The sequence below is a fragment of the Panthera leo genome, chromosome C1 (genome assembly GCF_018350215.1).
Source record: "Panthera leo isolate Ple1 chromosome C1, P.leo_Ple1_pat1.1, whole genome shotgun sequence".
NCBI classification, from domain to species: Eukaryota; Metazoa; Chordata; class Mammalia; order Carnivora; family Felidae; genus Panthera; species Panthera leo.
Genome location: NC_056686.1, coordinates 61,996,032 through 62,014,100, shown reverse-complemented (window position 1 = coordinate 62,014,100; position 18,069 = coordinate 61,996,032). Strand labels below are relative to the sequence as shown.

General features: G+C 37.7%; 1 protein-coding gene across 3 annotated transcripts; it reads right to left on the bottom strand.

The window, feature by feature from the left end:
• Positions 1-438: 438 nt before the first annotated feature.
• On the bottom strand, positions 439-18,069 carry TYW3 (tRNA-yW synthesizing protein 3 homolog). 3 transcript variants are annotated; one of them, XM_042952357.1, is made up of 7 exons: positions 17,814-18,067; positions 15,214-15,294; positions 12,490-12,588; positions 12,188-12,259; positions 9,799-9,932; positions 3,953-4,043; positions 961-994 (listed from the first exon to the last, which is right to left on the bottom strand). In XM_042952357.1, exons 1-6 carry the CDS (start codon positions 17,985-17,987, stop codon positions 3,965-3,967), a joined length of 639 nt encoding a protein of 212 aa, XP_042808291.1. In that variant the 5' UTR covers positions 17,988-18,067; the 3' UTR covers positions 961-994; positions 3,953-3,964. The 3 variants fall into 3 exon arrangements, with proteins under 3 accessions (XP_042808289.1, XP_042808290.1, XP_042808291.1); XM_042952355.1 differs by lacking the exon at positions 3,953-4,043 and having other exon boundaries at positions 439-994; positions 17,814-18,066; XM_042952356.1 differs by lacking the exons at positions 3,953-4,043; positions 12,188-12,259 and having other exon boundaries at positions 439-994; positions 17,814-18,069.

Genomic DNA, 18,069 nt, shown 5'->3' with positions numbered 1-18,069 from the left:
CTCCAAAATAGTATATAAAGATTCTACAAAGATTCCTATGTCTTAAGTTATCATTTCTGACCAGGTTTAGTGGAAAACTAGATCCCACCTGTGTCACAGAGACCGTGTGTCAGTGGCAAGCTCTGGGTTGTGAGAAATAATGAGAAACAGGGTTCAGGTATTTTGTCCTGAACAAAAAGCCTATCAGTTCTTTTCTCCACATGGTCAAAAGAAAGGGAAGAACTTGTTACTGGACTCCATGGCAACAAGAAGCAGACTTATCCCCCTTTAAAAGCTGGAGATTTCAAAGTTAAAAAGAAGTAAAATGTGGAGATGACTTTTACTCAAGTATTCCTAATGTTAAGGTTCTTCAACTGAAAGAGTATTATAGTTGTGTTTTGCAGAAGTAGAAATTGAAACTTAAAAAAAAAAAGAGTCATTTAAAAAGTCAATTTTGCTTTGTTTTTTAAAAGATTTTATTTTTAAGTAATCTCTATGCCCAACGTGGGGCTCAGACCCATGACCCCACAATGGAGAATCCTATGCTCCTCTGCCTGAGCCAACCAGGTGCCCCAGTCAATTTTATTTTTGCAAGGAAATCTCTATGTGACTAAAACAGATGGTATTTAATAAGCAAATATTATACACAGCTATTTTTAAAAGTTAGGGATTTCTCTAAAATATAGAGAAAGAATAAATCTTGCTTTTCTGAGTGGCTCATATGCTCAAGAAACTAAAATACTCTTATAAAGAGCAGCTTTGGAATATCTATTAGAAACATTACACTACCAAGACCCAATCTTAGTAATCTTCAGGGAAGATAGTAACACTGATTCCTGGATCATCATCATTTTCAAGTTCTTTATCATTTTCTTCAATACATTTGCCACATGCTTCTGGGTTTCTTTTTTTCTTATGAGTATATGATGAATTATTTTTGTCTTTGATTTTCTCTTTGGGATGTGAGTTAGTAATAGTTTCTTTTTCCAAAGCATGTTGTAGGCAGTTGTAAAACCTATAAAGAAATAAATACTATTGTTATATCTATGTTCTGAAATAGCATGAATGAAATACATCTAGAACTTATAAGTTATATAAATTTTATGTTTTGTATTAACCTTAAAATATAAAATGAGTTAGGGAAATAATACGCTTCTTGCTTTTTGGTATGATCATTTAATTAGGAAATGTGTTTTCAGTTTTTTAAGAACACTCCTAAAAATTGGTTGGAATCACCTTTTGACAATTGGTATTCTACCTCAAATTCTATTCCACGTGTAGGAGTCAAACAAAGAAGGTAAAAACAGAACAGATACTATTTTCCTTTATAAAAAATCACAAATGTAATAAAATCTCATTTTCAAAAATTTGGCAAATACATGAGGTTACAAATACGGACTACCTCTATATAACTACCTAGAAAAACTTGTCAATATATTAATTCTTTCCAGTTTATTAATATATTCTGAATTAAGGTACTTATGCATGCACCCATATATCTACTGTATTTTACAGAATTTTTATATATAAAATTTTACATTTTCTGTTATATATTTATTGAAAAATTTTTCTATATCATCAAATAAACTACAGAATAACACTTTTTAATGATAGTATAACATTATGTCATCTAGATTGGCCTTAATTAATTTTCAAACTTTCCCTAATACAAACAACAGTGTGACAAACATTTTCAAAAATAACGTGACCTGAGTTTCTAGCTGTTTATTTAAGGCAGACCCCTAGAAATGTAATTACCTGGTTAAAGGGTACAAACATGGTAAAGCTCTTGATAAATACTACTTGTTTTCCAGAATGGGTGTTCAAAAAAAATATGCTTCTTTTTTCTTTTTAAATGTTTTCTAATGTTTATTTTTGAGAGAGAGAGACAGAGTGCGAGCTGGGGAGGGGCAGAGAGAGAGAGGGAGACACAGAATATGAAGCAGGCTCCAGGCTCCGAGCTGCCAGCACAGAGCCCGACACGAGGCTTGAACTCACGGGACTGCAAGATTATGACCTGAGCTGACATTGGACACTTAACCAACAGAGCCACCAGGCACCTCCCCAAAAAAATATGCTTCTAATAGCAATACTTGACAGACCACTTCACTCAAATATTGAATATTACCATCAAAAAACATACTTTGATAGGTGACAACAATGTCCCATTATTTTTTGTTTGTTTGCAAGTGAAATTGTTTTTCATCTGCTTATTAGCTATCTTAATTTTTTAAATATAAATTATTCTTTTCCTTTCCTCATTTTCCTACTTCCATGTTAGTGTTAATTTTGTGGTACAACAAACTGTTAGCTCCCTGAAAATTTTTCTTCATGTCTTTTCTTCTTCCGTGTTAGCACCTAATACAATGCTCTGCCTCACACAGTAGCCTTCCGCATATGTGGAAAGGCAGAGAGGTGGCATGGTGTGTTGCATGTGCTTCAGATGTGTTCCACTGGGAAAGCTAAGCCAGGCTAATTCCAACTTTACTGAGTTTCGATTTCCTCGTTTATAAAAGTGGGTATTATCCTGTACCAAGCTAAGTTGTCAGGAGGTTACAGGTTATATATGTAAGTACCTAGCACAGTGCCTGGCACAAAGTAAATTCTCAATATGACTATTTTTACAGAATATAAACTCTATGAGACCAATGACCCCATCTATCTTGTTTTCTGTTAATATTCTTAAACTGTAGTGCGATGCTGACACACTTGGGAAAAATATGCCAAATAAGTGAACAAATAATAAATGCTGAACAAAAAGGTGAATATGGATGTGTTATAGTAGGTCCCAAATTAGAGTAATCTGGAAGCTCAGAATTCCCTTGCCATTGTGGGGATCTCATCACGCTTTACTTTCTATTATAACGGCAAACTGTGACAGGGAATTTTGAGACCTATACGATAGATGGCTATTTGGACCAATTTTCTTCTATCTTAAATTCAACGAACAGGTTAAGTTATACTTGCAAAGGCTCTAAACTGCCCTAAAAAAAACCAAGATATATTCACCTGTTTCCAAACATTCCACACAATTCTAATACATACCTAACATGAATGCTACATATCCTGTCCGTATTTCAAGTACTATGTACTTACCATTGTATACCTTGATACCCAACACCATGATTGGCAAGTAATAGGTACTCAATAGATATTTCTTCAATTAATAAATCAATCTCAAAGACGGAGGTATAGTACAAGGAAAAACAGTATAGTAGGAGGTACAGCAAAAGGCTTTGAAAAATAGTAACTGATGTATAATTTTTTAGACCCTGTGCTGTTCCATGGTAACGGTCTTTTAATTTAATGTACCCCTTATATCCTTACTTAACTGAAATCTGGTCCCCCCACAAAGACACCATCTGCTCGCATTCCTCTCAAGTGGAGACGCTTATTCTTTCCATATCCCACCTAACACAGAGTTGAGGTGAGGTCAGAATTCAGCTGGCTCACCAACACTTCACCAGACGAAACTCCTTCATTTGCCCCTCACGCCAATCTACTGGTATTTTGTTCAGTCCCTTACATTCATGAAAACTTCTGTACTTGGCATGATCTTTCTCTCCAGGTCTTACCATCATCCTGGGTGACTTCAATGATTTGTTTTCTTCTCATCTTCCACACTGTCTATTTAGAATAGCTTAATAAAATGACCCTGTAGAATGATTCATTTTATATAAAACATAAATCCAAAAATTGATACCACAAAATGGTGTGAATCACCCTTATTTGATCATAAGAGGCTATCCATGATGTGCAAGTTCATTTTCTACCATTTCCCACCCAACTCTGAACTTTAGACTCAGGTAACCAAGTGTTGTTTTTTTTTTCTGTGGATTATACTTCATTCCTAGAAAATTAAAGATAAGATTAAATTGCTCTTTTATGATCACAGAGAATTAATAGCTTGTGTAAAATACCTTGGCAATTACATAAAAAAAAAAAAGTAATTAAAGAGGAACAGGTGCCTTACTTTAATCTTCCATTAAAGAACCTCAGAATTCAAAGCCACATCCGTGGGGTACCAAAAAACAACTGGTGAAATGGAACAAAGGCCCTTTGTGCTGAAAGCCAAGAATAAATATTTCAAATACTTTTTCCTTTTCCTTTTTTAAGACAATTTTTAAAAAGTTCTTTGGGAAACTATCTCTCTCGATAACTCAGAAATTTGTTTTGCAATTACATGCTCTGCCCTCGTATGATGCCCCTTTACACAGCATTCTACAGCCCAATTCTCAAAGTGCAATTTTCTCAGCTCTCACAGGCAACAAAAAGAGCTCAGGAGATAAAAGGAAATGTATGCACAGGCAACAGTCTTCCCTACCCCCTAAGAAAATCAAATTGTCTTCAGTTTCTCTACTTCTGCAGTCAAGACTATCATGCCACAGGGCAACTTGTACTTAGTTCTCTTCATGACAGAATTTTTCAGACCAGCCCTGGGAAAATGAATTCTTGTTTTTCAGGTCAGTTAGAGGACCACTTGCAATAAAGAGCTGATATTTCTCTGATTTCTTAAATAGGAACATAAAATTAATGAAAGCTGGACACAATTTCATACCTTTTAGGCTTCCATTATTCACAAATAACAAAGGTGGCTATTTTCATAAAAATGTATTTAGATTTTAACTGGATTAAACTCAAGCATTTTTATTCAAAGAACAGGCATGTGAACATTGCCTGTGCCAGGTGCTGGGAAGAGAAGTAAGAGACCCAGTTGTGCCCTCAGGGAGCTCAGGGTTTAAGGGGCTCTGCAGAACTGGTAAGACACATTCAGCATGCCATGAAAAAAGACAGGACAAAGTTGGGGCACACTGGCAGTACTCTGCTTTGAGTGAGATCATGGAACTCTCCTTGGAAAAAAAACCCAATGCCAGGGCTGAATAGTAAGAATGGACAGAAGTGGACTAGGTATGGGAAAGGAAAAAAAGGAAGGGAGGGAATATCCAGGGGGAACTATGCAAAAATAAAGTGTGTGTGTTCACTTTATATTATTTACTTCTTTTGACTGAAGTACCTAGGGAAACGTGCGAGTTATTTACTTGCTTTAATTCCATTTTAAAAATAAGACTAGCAACAGTGGGGAGTCTAAGACCTCTGTTATCCTTGTCTCTTCCTTCTCTCTACCCCCATTTCTAGTCTGTCTCCATGTTCAGTTTACACTCTGCACTATCGCTCTCATTCATCTTGCTATTTAGGGTCCTATTAACTTCTCACCGGGACTCTGTAGCAAGAGCCTACACCTGCTCGCCCTATCTGTAAGCCATCCTACACATCTTCCAGAATAATCATCTAAGGCTCTGAAGCCTTGTAAGTAGCACTGTTGATGTAAAAAGTCAGTTAATGAATTTAGCAAATATTTATTAACCACTATTCTCATGCCAGATATTCAGAAAATGAGAAACGGTCTTTGCCTTTGGGGAACACTTAATGTGTTAACTTTTAAGTTCTTTTATTGTCTGTTATTAATTCAATACACGTGTATGGTTTTCCACTATGAGCTGGACACTGTGTAAGGTTTTAGGATAAGAGTATTTAAAGTGCGCACGCGTGTGTGTGCATGGGGTGGGGGGTGGTGACAGGGAGAAGTCAGTCCTATTTCCAATGTGACCACATTGTAGTGGAAAAAAAGGACATACGTACAAGTAAATAATTGTAATTCAACACAGTTCACATTTCTGTTTTGCCCTGAGTGGTAATAATACTGATAAATGATAGTAAATAAATACTGGTAAATAATATTGGTAAATAATAACTGGTAAATGGTAAATAATGCTGGTAAACAAATGTGAACGAAGGCAATGGCTATGGGGTTGAGACTAGGATAAGAAAGATAATAAAGAAAGGCTGATAGAGTGAGTATTCTAGTTAGATATGTTCAAAAGCTTATTGTATATATAGGCTCGGGACTTGGGAGAAATTTGGAAGACCTACCATTTATATGGAGAAGTAGCTGAAGCAATGGGCCAAGGGCAGTGTGTTAGAGAATAGTAATACTTAACCACCAGGTAGATTAATAAGGGAAATCCAGAAGGAAGCTGAGAAGGAGCACCACAAACAGGAAGGAAAGGAGCAAAGTGATATAAGAGAATTTCTTGCCAATAGGTATATGAAGACATGCTCAATGTCACTAACATCAGGGTAATGCAAATCAAAACCACACAGACATCACCTCACACCTATCAGGATGGACATTATTAAACACACACACACACACACACACACACACACACACACACACACACAGACAACAAGTGTTGGCAAGGAAAGGAACCCTTGTGCATTGCTGGTGGGAATATAAGACAGTGCAGCTCCTGTGGAAAACGGCATAGCAATTCTTCAAAAAATTAAACCTGGAACTACCATATGATCCCACAATTCTACTTCTGGGTCTATACCCAAAAGAACTGAAAGTCGGGACTTGGATATTTGTACAAATATGTTGATAGCAGCATTATTCACAATAGCTTAAAGGCAGAAAAATCCCAAACATCCACTGATGAATGAATGGATATATAAAATGTGGTATATAAATATATTGGAATATTACTTAGCCTTAAAAAGAAATGAAATTGTGATACCTGCTACAACATGGATACACTCTGAAGACAGTATACTAAGTGAAATAAGCCAGACATAAAAAGACAGATATTGTATGATTCCACTTATGTGAGGTACCTAGAAGAGTCAAATTCATAGTAATAGAAAATAGAATAGTGGTTACTAGGGACTGGGATTCTAGGGAATGGGGATTTATTGTTTAATGGGTACAGAGTTTCCGTTTAGGATGATGAAAAGGTTCTAAAGATGGATAGTGTTGATAGTAGTGGCTGAGTAACAATGTGAATGTACTTAATGCCATCAAAATGTACAGTTTAAATGGTCAATTTTATGTACATATATTTTACCATAAAAAAGAAAAGTTAAAAAAAAAAAAAACAACCAACCATCGGATATCGATTCATTTACTTTTTCTCTCCAATTTGCTTTATCAACAGTATTATATGCCAATGTACTCAGCCCTTTTACTCTATATTTAGCATTTTCTTACTACACAGTTGGTGAAGAGAAGAACACGACTAACTTCATTGTACTCATAGCCAAATGTGGTTTCATCTGACCCAAGTCTGTCTTGATCTCTTATTAATAGATCCAAAGATAGCCTTCCTCTTGTAATTAGTAGTAAATAGATCTCCAAACTTGGTATTTTTTGCCTAGAAACCATTATGTATGAATGTATCTTACTCTTTCCACTAAGAAGTGGGCTGGGGAACTGTTTTACACAAACAAGACCTTTTTTATATTAAGAACATTTTACCTGTTAACTTTAATTTTCGCATTTCTAGATCATTTCTTATTGCTGAAATGTTACTCATTAGGATTTGACTTATAAAAATTCTACTATAGTCATTTGAATTGTGAAACTTTGGTCCTACGACAAACCAATTTTAGTACTCTCTCTGATTGCATGACTTATCACCTCCAGTGTTTATTATTTTTTCACTTTTCAACATCAGAAGGGTGACTTTTCTCTGCCTTTGGTTGGATGTACAGCTGTTCCCACAGGAACTCTCTAATTTGTTCCCCCTTTCTGAATTCACATGTAATCTTCTAATCAGTATCTTGAGACACTTTTTACCCTTCTGTAATTTTTCACTGATTTCATATGATGAGCATGGCTCTCTTGATAGCAGCATGCACACTATAATCTCAAAACATATTTTCGAGTCAATGGATTTAAAGTATAATTTGATTTTATAGTTGGTGAACGTGGCTCAATTAACTTCACCAGGTGTATAGTTAGCTGCTCTTGGGCTATATTTATAATCTTGTTGAAATTCAAGTAAGGAAACAGAGAAACTGATTTGTTACTTCCTATGTTTTAGCAAAGAGTCTCACTGGAATACGATCTAAGAAAAGTAGTAAACTTTTGGAATGGTACCAATAAGTACCTGCATGTAGTTCAAACTCTGTAGTCTGCTCAAGTGGCTGGGTGCTCTTCAGTACTTACTTGAAATTATCACTTCATTTAGAATGTTTGCTCAAAGCCAGGTAACCCCTCTGCTTTTTTCAACCAGGGTTACACCAGAAAATTAAGCTCTAATGCCCTAAGACATGCACTGTACATAATGACTTAAGTTCTCTCCAACGTATCTAGGATGGAAGATGTATACCATTGTTGAGAGAAATGAGAAACAGTCACTTGAATAATTTTGTGAATTCTATGGTTCAAATGAGGAGCTCTGGTTGAGAAAGCCTGGATGGTGGTAGTGATGTGATTGTAGGTTTATTTTCTATATGCGTCCGTGAAGAAAGAAAAGCACTACTCTATCCTGAGAATCCATGACATGACATGGATAGGGCTGGTCATTTTACATATGCTATTTAATGTATACTAAAACTGTTTTTTAAGACAAGTATTTCTCCCAAGTTAGACACAAGAAAAATTAAGCCAAGCGAGTTGAGTAAATTGTGGTAGAACCTGGAATCAAACTCAGCTCTGCCTCTGGGTCCAAATTCTCTCTCTTTCCACCGTCTTACACTGCTACCATTGGCACCTGTAGCCTTAGCTTCTCCAAAGGGGGTGAGAAGGAAACTGTAGGTATTAAAGAATGTTACGCAGGCAAGTTGAACAATAATATTCCTTTGCATTTTAGTCAGGATTTTTTTAACTTTTTAAAAAATTTATTTATTTTGAGAGAAAGAGAGAGAGAGAGAGGGAGAGGGAGAGGGAGACGGAGAATAAGGGGAGAGGGGAAGAGAGAGAATCCCCAGCAGGCTCTGAGGTGTCAGTGCAGAGACTGATGTGGGGCTGTAATGCAGGAACCATGACATCATGACTTGAGCAGAAGTCAGACGCTTAACTGACTAAGCCACACAAGTGCCCCTGCAGTCAGGATTCTGAGGGTGAGAACAGAGAATGGCTTAGCAGAGAGACACATTAGAAGCATGCTACTATGAGACCAGCTAACAAGGCTATTGCAATGGTCTTGAATAAGGAAAGTGACAGTACAGATAGGGAGAGAAGAATGACTTAAGAATTACTTGGGCAAGGATTGACTGGTTGTGAGGTAACCAAGGAGAAGAGAAAAAGGAAATTCCAAACGACAAGAAGTTGACCATCACTCCTTGAATAACTCAGAAGTATACATCTTGCTGATGGTAGTTCAGTGGCATTACCTTCATGTAAGAAAAGCAGCATCATAGTCACTGCTTTATGTCAAAAACTCGGTTTTTAGGAAAAAGTTGAGAAGAAAGTAATGTAAGAGTTTTACTTACCAGGAGGTAAAGTTTAAGAAGAAGAAAAGTCTAAAGATGTGAATTGATAGCCATAATCCTTCCCACTGGAACAATTATGGCAATTCTAGATTTAATCCCTAAGAACCAGCCAAATATGTAAAATATTTATCAGACTAAAATTAACCAGATTGCTTTCCTCAAAAAGAGATTGTAGGTAATCTCCAGTAGAACACATCCAGGGGGCAGTGTGTCCCTCTTCCCTGGCTGCCTTCAAGTTGATCAGTTATGGTCCCTGTCGCTGTTGGGCTCTCTTACCTGAGTGATTATGCTTCTCACATTTATGCATGTTGCTGGCAGTCATGTCCCACTGCCCTCCATGGAGCCTCCCCTTTATGCTCTATTTAGTATCCATTACAGTCTGGGCTACTCTCATCTATTACTTTGATCATTTTTTTTTATTATCTGTGATAAGGCTACAAATAGAAAAGTAGTTGGGAGTATAAACTGAAGATGGTATGTATCAATGTTTTCAAAGATGACCTAGATATATAAGAGTAACATGGAACTATCCAATTAATATACCTTTCAATTCTCTTCTTGTTTTCCTCCATTTTTTGATTTGCTATCTTTAACAGGAAGTCGATATATTCCTCAGTCACCATCAGTTTTCCTTTATGGCTTAATGGAACTTCTAAGCCATGTGTGCTCCGGATAGCCTACGAGGACAAACAATTTAGATACAATGATTTATGTACTAGAGACACTGAAGATAACTAAAGAAAAGTCCCAGTCAGGGCAGTGTTTAAAGATAGTTGGGTTCCATTACAGGATTTAAGTTTATGCTTTAATATACTTTAGCTAAACACAATTGAATGAAAGGAGATTAAATAGATTTTCCCAACACATAAAGTTATTTCTGAAGAAAGTCATTCTACACATTGTTTTTCAGAAAAGCAGATAATATCCAAGAATCCAATCACTTTAACAGTTTCAGTCTCACTAAAGCTTAGTAAGACTTAATGCCCTATTTAAAGAAAAGAAATTAATGAAATCTCAACAGCAGCTTCAAGGGAAAATCAAAATGGACTGGATGCGGAAGAGCCTCTTAGTGCTGCTTGAGCAGAGTGTGGTTATAAGAAAAAACCAAGCCTGTCCTATCTCACAAAGTGGCTGCTTTTTCCAGGCTTGAGGGTTGCCCATCTTAGCAAACCTGTTGATGAAATAGTCAGCATGTGCCAAGTAAATCCAAACAATGGAAATAGGTTAAGAACAGCAGCAAAAACTATGATGAGAAATAAAAATGCTCTCAATAGACTTTTACAAAAGAGCATCTACGATGTTTCATGTGCTATGACAGGAGAGACACATGCACGTATGTGTGCAATATGCCCATGCGTGTACATATACCCATACACACGATGCTAAGGAAATATAGAAGAGGAGCAACTAATTGAGTCTGAGGCCTCGGCTTCATGGGAAAGGTAGCATTTGAGTTGGGATTTTGAAGGATAAGTGCAATTTCACCACACATAAAAATGGAGGCAAGGGGTATTCCAGCAAGAGAACGACTTATCTATAGTCATGGAGACATGAAAGAGCATGATACATTTGGGAAACAACAGATAGTTTTCTATCTGGCTGGAACAGAAGTATGCTAGCAGAAGAGGAGCATAAAGCCTTAGGTAAAGCCTAAGGTAAAGCCTTGGTAAAGCCTTAGGTAAAGCCTTAGGTAAAGCCTTAGGTAAAGCCTTGAATACCAGGGGAAATATATGGAGACCCTGACTTTTTAAAAAGGGGGATTCTGATAGTAATGGCTCAGGGTGACTGACGGAGAAGATGGATAGCAGGAAGACCAGTCAGGAGACTGAGGTGTGGGACCATGAGGACTTATGTAGGGGCAGTAACAAGGGGCTTGAACAGGTGGGGTCGGGTGTAAGAAATTAGACGTGGATGTGATAGGACTTGTAATTAATTGAATATGGAAGACAAAGGAAAGGAAAGTGAAAGAACAACTCTGTTCTTGCTTGGGCTACCAGATGCAGTGCAGGGGAAGGAGACAGGGTGGGACACAAACCAGTACTGTGGACTCTGACTTTCTATTTAGTCATGCTTTTTTTATAGATGTCTTCTTTTGTACGCCATCTCTATTTGGAGAATGGGCAATTTGTTAAAATAGAAAAATAGGAAAGTCTAGGGAGCTAGAATGGAGGAAAACCTGAAATGGTTCAAAAGCAAAGAATGCATGCCATTACAAATAGTAAATGCTACAGGAAACAGGGCAAAATCGCTAGGAGTTGGCTTGGCCAGGAAAAGGACTCAGAGGCTGGGGGCATAGAAAGGTCTTTAAAGATCATCTAGTCCAGGGTTGGTAAACTTTTTCTATAAAAGGATAGATAGTATATATTTCTGACTTTGTGGCCATAAAATATCTGTCATTACTACTCAGTTTTACCACTGTAACACAAAAGCAACTTTAGACAATAACTTATCAAGTGGGAGTAGTGGGATCTGACCTCCTGTGGACTGGACTTGGTCCCAGGGCAGTAGTTTGCTGGACTCATAATATGGCTAAGAAAATTCAGATCCTAAGGGATTAAGGAGCTTGCCCAAGCTAATACAGAACAGCTGTGGTGCCACCAATACCCATGTAGACCCTCTTTATAGGCCCTCTGCCTATGAGTCTTTCCACTATATCATAGTACTTATTAAATTCAGCCTTGACTATGGTGAGGAGGGCACAGAGAATCTGGTTGAAAATAAATAGAGGAAGATAGTATAGGATCTCAGATGCAAATCTAAGAACTCTGGACTCTGCTCTGTAGCAAAGAGTAAGGTACTGAAGCTTTCTGGGCAAGGGCATGGCAAGAAGATTTGAGTAAGGAGAGACTAAAGGCTAGAATCTAATGAGGTTATTCTATAATCTGAGTCACTTTGTGCCCAAAGAATTGCTTTTTGCCAAAAGTTATCTTACCAACATAGTCTTTCCTCTCTTTCCCACAGTTATGCCAGAGTTCCTGAAACCAGAATCTATTGCCACTGAATGCTGTAAGAAAAGAAATTGTTTAAATTCCAATAATCTGGCTAATCAGATAAACTCTGATTATTTAGCTCTACATAAACTGAAGAAACATATATAACCCCAAATCTATAATTAAATTTAAAAACTAGTTAATTAAACTAACATTGCATTGGGTTTTTTTTTTGGTAGATTTAAATTTTAAAATTAAATCTACCCACATGCCTATAAATTCAAGTATAATCATAAAAATTTACCAGAATCTGTGCATCCTGTAACTGTCGACACTGCACATGAAGAATAAGTGGTTCAAATTTCAAAATGGCATCACCATTTGCTTTCTTCAGAGCTACAATCTAAATAAATGAAAAATGTTAGCAATAGGACACAAAAATATGATTCTGTTCTTTGGTGACCCTTTATCATATGCAACTTCAGTTTTTCCCAGAAACATTCAGACTCATCCAGCAACCTTTTTCTGCAAAAACTTTTTACTCTGCTTTTTTGGTCCTCCATCTCCAAAAACTGATTAATCTGCTTATTATTTTAAAAGACCTGATTTCTGGGGCACTTGGGTGGGTCAGTTGGTTAAGCATCCGACTTTGGCTCAGGTCATGATCTTGCAGTTTGTGGGTTCGGGCCCTGTGTTGGGCTCTGTGCTGACAGCTCAGAGCCCAGAGACTGCTTTGGATTCTGTGTTTCTCCCTCTCTCTCTGCCCCTCCCCAACTTGTGTTCTGTCTCTCTCTAAACAAATAAACATTAAAAAACAATTTTTTTTTTTTTTTTTTAAATTTTTTTTTTTCAACGTTTTTTATTTATTTTTGGGACAGAGAGAGACAGAGCATGAACGGGGGAGGGGCAGAGAGAGAGGGAGACACAGAATCGGAAACAGGCTCCAGGCTCCGAGCCATCAGCCCAGAGCCTGACGCGGGGCTCGAACTCACGGACCGCGAGATCGTGACCTGGCTGAAGTCGGACGCTTAACCGACTGCGCCATCCAGGCGCCCCAAAAAAAAAAAAAATTTTTAATAAAAAATAAAAGACCTGATTTCTAATTCTCCCATAAACATTTTGTGTCATTCTTTCCAACCATTACTTGGACAGTAAACTAGTATTCTATTTAATTCCATAACAGATTTTCATTAAGGAATAAGTTATGAATGTGCTCTTTAAATGCTTTGTTGTGAGACTGAGATTTGAGACACATGTATGTCTGAACTAGAATTTATACAAGGCAGTTATTATTTCTGTCCGTCTAGTATCCCTGGGAAGTATCCTCTCTTCTTCATCCCATTTGATTCCAGTGGGACTGTCAATCATGATCCTAACACTATGACTGCTGCTATCATAATATCAGAGATGCCGAGTGCCCAGGACTGATCAAGGATAGCATTTCATTCTACTGGCAAAAATAACTGATCTAAGGGGTGAACATGCCCAAGCAAGGGGAGTCAGACTCCTCTGGGAATGACACCTGGATGTTAGCAAGAATCTTTTTCTGCACGGCGTGCCGGCAGCTAACTTTCCTGCAAAAGCTTATCTGCAGCAGAAAAGAATAAGGGTAGATATGCAGAAAGAACCAGGACCCAAAGAAGGAGATGGAGACTGAGTGAGCACCCTGAAGACAACATGTGAGGATATAAACACATAGGGTAAAGTACCTAATAGAAACTTATATGAACTTCATCTAAACATTTTAATTTAGGAAACTAAATAACTCGCACAGATGGGAAGATTTTCTAGAAGCAATCCAGATAAGTAATGTATAATTTATTTTTTTAATGTGTTTATTGTTGAGACAGAGACAGAACGTGAGCAGGGGAGCATAGATAGAGAGGGAGACACAGAATCTGAAGCAGGTTCTAGGCTCTGAGCTGTCAGCACAGAGCATGACATGGGGCTCAAATGCACGAACTGCACGATCATGACCTGAGCTGAAGTCAGATGCTCAATCAACAGAGCCATCCAGGCACTCCAGTAATGTATAATTTATTTATATCAGTATGCTGGTAATATACAGATAGTGCTAATCCCTTTCACTCAGCTCTTTTCTCCTATAATTTGTTCCATGTTACAAAGTCATCAAATGGTAGAACTGATATTCCTGTATTTTTTTTTTATTAATTTTTTTTTTTTAACGTTTATTTATTTTTGAGACAGAGAGAGACAGAGCATGAACGGGGGAGGGTCAGAGAGAGGGAGACACAGAATCTGAAACAGGCTCCAGGCTCTGAGCTGTCAGCACAGAGCCCGACGCGGGGCTCGAACTCACGGACCGCGAGATCATGACCTGAGCTGAAGTCGGACGCTTAACCGACCCAGCCACCCAGGCGCCCCAATATTCCTGTATTTTTGATCTATGTGTCCAATATCCATAAACTCTCTATGTCCAAGAGGAATGCATACATAATTATATACATGTATATGAGTAATGCATACATATGTGTATATGTATATAAATGTATATACAAGTAATGCATATGTATGTATATGTGTATATATATGTATATGTGTGTGTGTATATATATATACACATATATATATATACATACACATACACACACACACACACACACACACACACACACACACACATGCATACATACTTTTATCTCTACAAATCAAAAAGCCACTGTAATGAATTCTCTTCAGGCTCTCTCATCTTCAGTCATTATGACTGTGTACATAAATCTACCTCTAGTGTTCTATGTTCTTTATTTGATGTGACTATGAATTAAAAGTTTATTTCTAGGGGCGCCTGGATAGCTCAGTTGGTTTAGCATCAGACCCTTGATTTCGGCTCAGGTCATGATCCCAGGGCCGTGGGCTCAAGCCCCAGGTCAGACTCAACGCTAAGTGTGGAGCCTGCCTGCGATTCTCTCTCTCTCCCTCTGCCCTTCTCCCCTGCTTGTGTGTTCTCTCTGTAAATAAATAAATAAATTTTAAAAGTTTATATATAAATTTATATATAAAAACTTACCACATCATCTTTTACACAAGGTTTGTGTGTGACCAGTAGCCAGCAACAGTTTTGCTTTTGAACCTCAAAACCATTTATATTCTAAAATAAAAAAATAATAAATATAATTTAATTCTATCATATTTATAAAAATAACAAATACAATGCATAGCATAATTCTAAGCTTTCTTAGGTGAATAATCCCAAGTGGTAATTTTAAGTATTACTGAGAACAATTCAATAGGCTTTGGGTAAAGTTAACCCAAAACAAAAATGAAACGAAATTAGCTGAGATAGAAAGAAAATAAATTGTTTATCATAAAAACTTAATATTTTCTGAAATATGGTCATGATTTTGTCAGGAGAAAAGGGATTATTCTAAGAGGTTGTGCACTAGCGGCCCTGAGTTGTACTCTAGTCTAGCTGTTTTATTTGACTTGTACAATATTAAAAAAACAAATAAACAAAAAAACAACTTGAACTCCTTTTGTTAAGAAAGCACTATACCAATCCCACACAGGGCTTACTACTTTTTACTGACACCTCAGCTGTTCATACCCTTATGTCTCTAGCCTCTAGAGGCATATATTTGTAACATGTGGATTAGACTTTATATGTAGTCCCAAAGGGCAGAGCTAGGACTGCAAGGTCAAAGTTTAAATAAGGCAAATACCTAAACATCAGATTTGTTTGTTTGTTTATTAACTGGGAAATGTTTATTTTTAAAGTTCATTAGATTCTTTGGGTATAAACAGATCCTACCCTCTTGGAAAGAGAATGCAGTAAACCACAAGTACTTGTAAATCACTGTACTTCTACAAAGTAACTATTTTTACAATGGGTACACAGGAGACTTGACTATCTGGCTTTGAAAAGCGGAAAAGCTCTGCTTGTCCTGAATAACTGGTTTGCTTTCATTGAGTGACATTTATCTGATCTTATGCTGGCTGCTGTAAATCTTAAGAGTCAAATGTGTGGCCCACCTCTAGAAAATTTATAGAATATGGGGGCATGTTTGGTAACTAATGCCATTTCTAGCTTCATCTTATCTATACTCCCTTCACCTCCATTTTCCTACTTTTTATTTTTCTTCCTCTACTGCTTTTCTGTAATTCAATGCAATTCCTTCCTGAAATAAGGCTAAGTGAAAACAAATAATCTACATAGAATGAAAAGAGGTTCTGAAAAAGTCCTAAGGCAGTTCAGGAGAAGCAGTCATTACTTACAAGTGGGTGTGTATGCTTGTGTTCAGATGGGAGAGAGGAGTTTTTGGAGTCACATCTCAAACACACAGAGATGGGGGAAAACATTTCAGGAAAAACAAACATGAAAAAGGCAAAGGCCGGTAAATCTGAGAAATGACAGTTCAGTTTTAGTAAACAGATAAACATGAAGAGAAGTAGCAGAAAATAAGGGAGCAGCAGAAGGGTTGAAAGGTATACTAGGGTAGGGGTTCGGATTTTCTGATGGTGAAAAATGTGTAATAAAAGATTTTAGCATAGATGAGTGACATACACAGAGTCATCTTTAGGAAAGTAAATCTGTTAACAGTACGTAACGTAGTTTGGGGCCTAAGGTAGTAGATCAGTGACCTGTTAGAAAAACACTGCAGAAATTTAGGTAAAACAGTGTAGTAGAAATGGTGGAAGAGAGTAAGCCCAGCTGGAGTGCCACTGTTCAGGAGGCAATGGAGGCGATATAAAAATATACAGGCCCTCCTAACCTGGGAGATCAGCAAATTATCAGTGAATGAGGGATCTAAAGAATGAGCTTATGAATGTGCTGTCTTTCATGCTCTGAATTTAGTCCTAACGCTAAAATTAACATGGAGCTAACTTTTACGGTGCACTTAACATGGGACAGACATGATGCTAACTAAACATTTCAAATTATCCTATTTCTTTTACACAGAATCCCTATGAAGCAAATACTCTATTATTCTCAGTTCATGGAACAGGGAGGGGCTGAGTTTAGGTAATCTTCCTAAAGTCACATAGCCAATAAGTCCCATGACTGGTTTAAAATCTAAGCAGTTATCACTCCAAAGCCTGTGGGCTTGACCACTATCTCAGACTACACCATACCAAATATTCTATTGTATTCGGCTTAACGTAAAAATTCCCAGAGCTGTAATAAGGGATTTGACCACCAGGAGGCAGTAAACTCCTTAACCCTGGAGACGTTCTATAAAGTAGTTAACAATGATTTGATAGGACGATTGAAGAGAAAAGGAGCCTCGCCCAGCTGTTAAAGTCTTTAAATTCCCCCTAATATTCAGAATCAAATTCTCTAACCTTTGCAACTCAAGATCATTCCCAGGCCACCAGTTTCCGCATCCCTTGGGGCCTTGTTAGAAATGCATAATATCAGCCCAACCCAAGAATTGCTGAATCAGAATCTGTATTATAAAAAAGCTCCCAATGATTAATAGGCACATTAACGTGTTAGAAGCACTGGTTTAATTCAACCTGTAAGTTTCATAAAGAAGCCGAGACTACCCATCAGAAGGACAAACACAGGCTGGACTGGGGTGTTCGGACTGGGGTGTTGTTTAGGTGGGCACAGGACTCTGGTGTTGCACACCACAGAGTGGGCACTGAAAGGACAAAAAACGGCCTCACCCCATCTAGGAGGATGATGCGCCCAGCGCAGGAACTCGTGGTGAAGTACTGTTCTCGCCCATTCAGGAGCTGCACAAGTTCTACCACATCCTCATCCACACTGCCCTTTCGGCTGAGGTCTGCTTTGCTCAGACCCTGTGCCTTCCATCTCTTGAACTCTGCGTTACGATCCATGTGAGGAAGGATTTAGAGTCTATACTTTGACGTTAGGTCTCGCCTTTCCCTGGGGGAAGCCATATTGTAGCGGGTGGTGGCC